Source organism: Empidonax traillii, unplaced genomic scaffold (assembly GCF_003031625.1).
Source record: "Empidonax traillii isolate 1590-97213 ecotype Southwest subspecies unplaced genomic scaffold, ASM303162v1 scaffold890:size686501, whole genome shotgun sequence".
NCBI classification, from domain to species: domain Eukaryota; kingdom Metazoa; phylum Chordata; class Aves; order Passeriformes; family Tyrannidae; genus Empidonax; species Empidonax traillii.
The window spans coordinates 330,790-338,458 of record NW_020956083.1 but is presented as its reverse complement, the minus strand read 5'-3'; the positions used below and the strand labels follow the sequence as shown (position 1 = coordinate 338,458).

Here is a 7,669-nt window from a genome sequence, read left to right as displayed (position 1 = left end):
CTGGCCCTTATGCTCAGATGTTAACTTAGCACTCCACATCTGTGATTCACAGCCTGTCTCTTGACACTACCACCGTGTGCCTGGGAGCAGAAACCAAACTGCTACTTAACTTTCCCCACACGGGGCTGGCACTGAGCACGGCCTTTCATCAGGGAATGTTAACTGCTAGGCTGGTGGTTTTGTTTGTTTGTTTTCCAGGCCTCTTGGTTGTTGGTATTATGCGTTTTGGCTCCTTTCATTCAGTTAATTTTGCTCTTAGCAGTGATTTTCACTGTAACAGGAGTGGGGGGGAGCTGATCACGGTTCTATCAGCTATTAATACTGGGCGAAAAGTCTTCTCTGAAGTGCAGTTTCAGACTGACTACAGTTGAAACACTACACTGATCTCTCCCACCTCCCATCAGTTCAAGGGCTGGGTTGTCTTTTTAGGTAGAGAACAAAGCCTGTGGTCTGCTTTTTGATCACGAGTTCCTCGGGCAATCGAGGTGGAGTCGTTGGCCTGTTAATTACCTCTGTTTTGGCAAAGCAGCGTTTGGGAGCTTCTTTTGTCACCAGCTCCTTCAGCGCAGTGTGTGAGCTCAGTGAGGTGAAAATGTAGATCAGTGTGTCCATAAAAGCAACTATCTCTGCCAACAAAAGCGCACGCTGGAAACACTTAAATGTTTTTGCTCGGTTTCAATAAAGCAGTTGAAGGTGGCAGGTGTAGCTTTTTTGCCTAAAAGATGATAGTTGTGTTTGCAGCTGCCAGCATTCAGCTGAAACTTGGGCTGTGGTTTGCGGGGTAGGGGGATCCTCTGGAGGTGGCTGCAGAGCTGCCCCAAAGCGGGGCTGGCTTTCAAAAGCCTAGAAAATGCTAGAAATCGAAAGGCATTTATTATTATTTACTAATAAACCTACTCAGTTTAGGGTCAATCCTGTGCCACAAGAGGGGAAAAAAAGTGGATGCTTTACTCGATGAGCAGAATGAAACTTCTTTGTGGAATTTTTTTAAACTTTGTATCACTGTGCACGGGGAAAAAAAAAATAAAAGGGCAACCCCCCCCCCAGTGACTCTTTACAGTAGTGTTGTATAAGTTGTGTGAGCTGAAGGGGAAAAAATAAAATGGTGAGAAGATATTCTAAAAGCTCATCCTTCTCCTTGCAGTTTTTTGCTGTGAGTTACTTCTCCCTGAACTCCCAGAGCCAGGGAAGCCTCAGTGTGGGCTGGAGCTTGCCCAGCTCTGCTGTACCGAGCTCTCGGCGTTGCCTGGTGGTGCTGACTTGGGCATGGACCTGGGAGAGGAGCAGGGAATGACAGTGAGAAGCAGGACAGCAGCATTTCTGTGGCCGCTCACACTTTTCCCGAGCCCTGGAGAGGCTGTTGTGGGAGCTGTTGCTCCGTGAGAGCAGGATTGCAGAGCCCCATGGGGCAGGGAAATGCTGTGGACATCTGGGGTGTGTAGGCATCTGGGGTGACTTGTCCTTGTTTCCAATTTCTATTCCAGGAGAGTTGCCACTGCTGAAGATTCTTGATGCCAGACACTCAACCTCCTGCCAAATAGCCATGACAGAGACGAGGTAGCTGCCCCAGCGCGAGGGAAACGCTGATTTCAATGGATACAAAATACAAAGACGATTTATTTCGGAAGTATGTACAGTTCCATGAGTGCAAACTGAACGCCTCTGACAACAAGCAGCGTCCTATTAACGATGAGTACTTGCGAGTGGCAGCAGCGGCCTTACTTTGCCTTCCCAAAATCGATCCCTTTTATAGATTCCGGTTGATTAAGTTTTACGAGATGGCTGAAAACTCCCTGAGATCTGTGAAATCCTCGAGTTTACATTGTCTCCACAGCGCATTCAACATGCTCGAGACAGTTGGAATTAATCTCTTTCTGTACCCCTGGAAAAAGGAGTTCAAAAATATCAAGGTAAGACATTTTTTGTGCAGCTGTAGCGAGAACATGATTTGTTTTCCCTTTCTGTTAACACATTTCATGCAGTTCCTTTAAAGCTTTTTTTTTTTCTGTTTCTTTGCATGATGTATGTATTTGTCTAGATACAGTTGGTAAACAGAAGCCATAGGAAAGTTTCTATGTAAAATAAGTGAACTTGTGCTGGTGAGAGTATCCCAAGAGAAGTACAAGTAATACCTGCAGTTACAATGTGTACAAAATAGAAAAAGAGCTTGTTTAAGGTTGTTGTTCGATCTGCCCTGCTACACTGTTTTATTTCTACTTGGAGATGCTTTCACGAAGGTGAGCCCTTAAGTTGGATTTAATTTTACTCAGAGTTAGATTTGTGTCTTGCCACAGCTCTTACTGGACTCAAGTACTAAGCCCAGTGCATGTGTTTCGAATGGATGTTTTGCTGAGCTTCCCACTGATTGTATGATAATGGTGAAGGAACTTCCCCAAAAGAGTTGCTTTCAGAATATCTTCTATCTGCTTGTCAGTTCTCAGTTCGTGAAGTTTTGATTTTAATGTACTTCCAAATGTATCTCCCTACGCCAGGATCTCAGAGAGAGAAGAGGGAACTCACACACTGCTGGGCTTGGGTGCTGGAAGTCACATAGGGAGCTCTCTGCTGTTGAGTTTTCTGTTTTATCTTGTATCTGTTCTTAGATGCTTATTCAAAGCTGCTGCAGTGTTTCAGTAATGAATGCTGCACCTGAATTACGAGAACAGTTTTGAGGCCTGAAAGCTGGATAGACCCACTGCTGGGATTGGTGTCTGCAGGCCTTGGAGGTTGTTGTGTGCACTAGCGATGGGTATTTTGGTTTGTTTTTCTTAAAAAGACAGTTTCACTGGTTAGCAGAGAATTTGGGCATTATTAGAACATTTGAGAGTTCTCTCTTTCCCCAAGGGGAAACTGCCTTACTTCAGGATCTCTCCTTAAGTCTTCATTAGGCTTAAGTTCTGGTGCAAAGATGCTGCTCCTGCCTACAGTGCAGACCAGCCTGAGCTGGGTTAAGCGTGTCCTTCAGGTATGCCAGATGCTGAGGGTATTTCAGCTTGCAAAAAACGCATGTCTTTGCTTTTGGGGCTCTTTTAGTGGAAGTTTTTTGAATTAGTATTAAATTAAATAGAACTGATGTTTGAAACTGTTTAGTAACAGTGCAGAAAAAAGCGTGCACCTCAAGTCTATTTAAAGCTGAACTGAAGTTTGGCCCTCCTGCAGTAATTCTGGGTTCCTCTTGCCTCGAGCTTGCCCCCGATTGGGGCAGTTCCCAAAATTTCGGCATTTTTGCCTTTCATGGTAGAGTTCCTGTAATGCAGACATGTCCGGTATGCATGAAAGTTAATGTCAGTGCATAGCAGAGTGATTTAAATCACCAGGGAGGACATTATGCTAATCAGGATTTTAATTTGAATGAAAGCTCTCCTACTTTGAATTTGCCTCATGTGGAATTTCCATCTGCTGAACAGGAGGGCTGCAGAAATCGAGCTCATCTTGCCAAGGGAGTTGCATGTGTCCACAGTCGTTATTATTCTATTTAATTATAATGCTCTCTGTCACTGAATTATCTGAACATCTAGTCCACCACTGAATTTGTAACCTAGTTTTCCTTTTATTCCCCTTCCCTCCCCCTTAGACCTACACTGGACCCTTTGTTTATTATGTAAAGTCTGCTCTAACCGAAGATGATGTAAGGCAGATTCTGAACTACATGGGCTATGTCCCAGAACTGGGAACAATGTATAAGCTCAAAGAGCAGGTCGATGCCATCCAAGTGAAAATGATTTCATTTGAACTCTTTTTGGCCAAAGTGGAATGCGAGCAGCTTCTTGAGATTCACTTGCAAGTGAAGGACAAAGGCTATTCGGAGATTGATGTCATAAACGAACGGAAGAACAGCAGCGAGGATGTGAGAGGCTGCTCCGAGGCCATGAAGCGGCGTGTGGAGTGCAAGGAGAACTTGAACACTTCCATGGCACGGATGGTGCTGCAGAAATCGGCGAGTGAACGGGCCTCCAAAGATTACTTCAAGCCAAAGGTGAGCAAGCCTTCCAAGTCAGTGGATACGTATGATAATTACTGGGAAAGTAAGAAACCGCCTTTGATGAGCTCCCTGAGCCTCAGGAAAGAGCCGATTTTGGTCGATGCGGAAGATGACATTAAAGATGAAATTATCCGCCCGTCTCCCTCTCTGCTGACCATGTCCAGCTCCCCACACGGGTGTTCAGACGAGTACTTGCCAACTTCATCTCATCACAATGGCATGCTAAGAACAAATATCCCTTACAGCTCCTATTTTTCTGCTCAAGAAGACTTAGATTTATATACTGATCACGATTCTAGAAGTATGTTAAATTTTAAAAGACAAGAATCTATTAAGCAGCCTGATGTGTGGCTGTTAAGAAGCGATGCCAACCCTGTTTACCACAAACGCACCCACCTAGCCAAAGAGACAGCTTCCCCCAAGTGCCAGAACTGTGGTGTACCCTGTGGCACTTCTGTGTGCCAAAAGTGTGACAGTCTGTTCAGCTCGAGGCAGGAATACCCAGCGGTGAAACAGAGCACCTACTCAATCAAACCACTCCCAAACGACAGCTTGTCACCTGCATCTGCTCTGAGGGAGAAGTCACAGTACACATCACAGACTCAGAGCCAAGACAGAGCTGCTCAGTTCAGCTCCAAATCCAAGCCTTCGGGCACCTCTCGCTGTGGCTTCTGTAACCGTTCCGGAGCTGCGAACACTTGCACGTTCTGCTCAAAAGTCTCCTGTGACTCTTGCCTCAGTGCTTACTATTATGACCCGTGCTGTAGAAAGAGCGAGCTCCACAGGTTCCTGCCTAACAACCAGTTAAACTATAAATCATCCCAGCTGTCCCACGTGGTCTATAGATAGACCCGATTAGTCTGTTTGGGAAGGAAAGGGGAAGGGGAAAGGGCTATCCTAACTAATGTTCTGACTCCACACTGACCTCTTACCAAAATCACACGTCCAAATATTTGGAACCATGGTTCAGTGATCAGGTGCCAGTTCTTGGTTTTTGTGGCTTCACAGATGCTGCAGATCCATTAGATTTCATGCTGCTATAATTTAGGTAACTCCTAAATGACCATTGCTTTTCAATTTAAATGGGGGAGAAGAGCACATTTTTCCTTAAAACTTGGCAGCTGTTGTATTTTTAAAAAGTGACATCACACTTTTCTATTACATCGCAGTCATCTCCCAGCCCAAACAATACCAGGCAGGGCTTGAAGATAAAGTCAGAGAATTAAGATTCTCATTTTCTATGAGCGACAAAACTGCCAGTTTTTGATAAAGTATGACTTCAAAATGTGCAGGAAATATGTGAATGGCTTGTTTTGCCGACAAGGACTATCTTTTGACATGTGTCTGCATTTGCTGATCCCCAAAATGCAAACACCACAGCATCTCTTCCTTTTGTCTTTGTTTCCTCCTTCTCCCCTTCTCTCCCAGTTGTTTATGTCAAGCTTATGTAATTTGAATCTGGATAATATGTGCTTTATTTTCCGGTGTTGCCAATATCATCCTTCTAGATTTTACTGTATGGTATTTTAAAGAGGTGAACGTGTATGTGTGTCACTCAGATGATGCCTGGAGTGTTGTCCTCTCAGATGAGTATCCATTTTCTTTACTTTCTGTTGCACATGTGTTAAGTACTGTTCTTTGTACTGTAAATAGGCGATTTGGAAACAGTTTATTTTTAATAAATATTTAATATGTTGAGTTCTTACAAGTGGTAGAATCATTATAACTATGAAGTTTCTCTGGGTTATTTGTTCAGGTGTGACCTTTTGTTTTTCATAGCTTATTATAGGCATTCTGGCAGACTGATGTTCTTGGCTCTGATCAATTCTTGGTTTTAATCTGCCTTTTCTTTTTTTTTTTTTTTTTCCCTCTGATAAGACTAGCACTAGTCTGAGTGGAGTCTTGTCTAAGAATTGCAGGATTTTGCTTCTCAGTGCACGCTTTTTCTTTGTGGTTATGGAAATTGTAAGTATTAATGTTATGCTTGCTTCCAAATTCACTGCCAAGTCTGTAGTGTAGTCCAGCAAGTAAAGCACTGGCCTGGTTAAAAATCAGAGCTCATTTGTGACTCCTGTTCAAGTGAACCCATCAGTTATGGATGTGAATCAGATAATAACCATTGTCTATTGCTGTAGCACTTGGGAGCCCTGGCTGACAATCAGGACTCCCTAGTGCTGGGCTCTGTACAGTTTGACCCCCAAACAACACCTGGTTATGAATAGACTTTAGTTTTTTATTAAAAGCAAACCCATAAGAATCCTAACTCCCTTGTTCCAACTAGCTAGTTAGCACAAAGTATCAGGCAACCTAATCTGATGTGCAGAACTAAATGTGTTTAAAATATCTGTAAAGAACTCTAGCTGAGATGTAAACTATGTAGTCCACTTTGCACTGAAATGATTCACTTAGGGGTTTTCAACCACTATTAGATTCTAGGCTTCTCAGTTCAGTGTCCATCAATCCCTGTGTGACACAAACATGCATGAATGATTGTTTGTCTTACATTTTTTTTGGGTGGGGGGAGGGCTTCAGGTAGGTAGAGGGGAAATTATATAGGCTAATGTTGTAAAATAGCTAAAATAATTTTAGCCGTAAATGGGTGTCGGAAGCATAATAGAAATATGATGGAACCTGGGTCTTACAGAGGGCTGAGAACAAAAAGTTACTGTCCAGTTTGCACTAAGAAACAAAGTGAATGGTGTGTGTTTAACAATCAGGGACTGCAACTGAACATAATGTCAAGGGCAAGTGCTGCCTTGCTGACCCTAAAGGTTGGGGTGAATATTGTTTAGGTGAATGATTTTAAGGTTTTCAAAATCTTGTATGTTTTTTATAAATAATTATATATATATATATAAATATGACACAAATGTAGATACATTATGTATATAGTGAAGAATTTAAAAACAATTTTACTATTAAAATGCAGTCTACGGGGTGGTTTTCCTTTCGGTGGTTACTTTGGTTTTGTTCACTTTCTGCAGTGTCATGCCTGTTTGGCTGCTCTACAGTGTATCTTCTAGTTCACAAGTTCGATTTCCATATGGCTACTCACACTACAGTGAATAACTAAAACTGTGATGCCACGTAATTTTTACGGTGACCAGGGCAGGGACTATCTATACTTGCTCTGAAAAAGAAAAGTCCTCTGTATATATGTCATGGAATCCTGTAGTACAAACCTGTGTTGAATTGAAGTGATACCATGCTCTATTTTTGTGTATCTTACTGTATGAGGTTGCTGTGATTGATACAGTAAAATATATGCTAATTTAAAATGCAGGTGGTTTGCATCTGATTTGTTTAAATTAATTTATGTTTTGAAGGAATTTAAAAAAAAAAAATAAAGAGGCCTTTAAGAAAAGGCTTAACTCTTTTCTTAAAGTCGAGTGCATGTAGCTGTCTGTTCACCACTGCGTTTGCATGCAGCCGTGAGCTGGTGCACAGAAAGGGGGTCTGGGGCAAACGGGCAGCAGCGTCTGTGTCGTGGGCCTCAGCTCCCCCAGACGGGGCGTGCTGCTTGCAAAACGCAGAGCTTTTTTAAAACCCGTTTATTTTCCAGCCTTAGCAGCATGACTCAGAGCGTTCCATGGAGCATGTGAGCCGGGATGTCAGCAGTCTGCAGCAGACTGAGGTGGGGTGGGAGCAGGATCCGGGTGCCATGTGGAGCTAACCTCCATGGATTCC

The 7,669-nt window shown here is 43.1% G+C and overlaps 1 protein-coding gene across 1 annotated transcript in view; it reads left to right on the top strand.

Annotated features, from left to right (window-relative positions):
• SPATA2 (spermatogenesis associated 2) overlaps positions 1–7,366 on the top strand; it is a 9,861-nt gene extending 2,495 nt beyond the window's left edge. Inside the window, exons 2-3 of the mRNA XM_027902584.1 lie at positions 1,485–1,910; positions 3,575–7,366. Of these exons, the coding sequence (XP_027758385.1) occupies positions 1,593–1,910; positions 3,575–4,831 (1,575 nt within the window). The 5' untranslated portion in view covers positions 1,485–1,592 and the 3' untranslated portion in view covers positions 4,832–7,366. The remainder of the gene's footprint in view (positions 1–1,484; positions 1,911–3,574) is intronic.
• Positions 7,367–7,669: the final 303 nt, after the last annotated feature.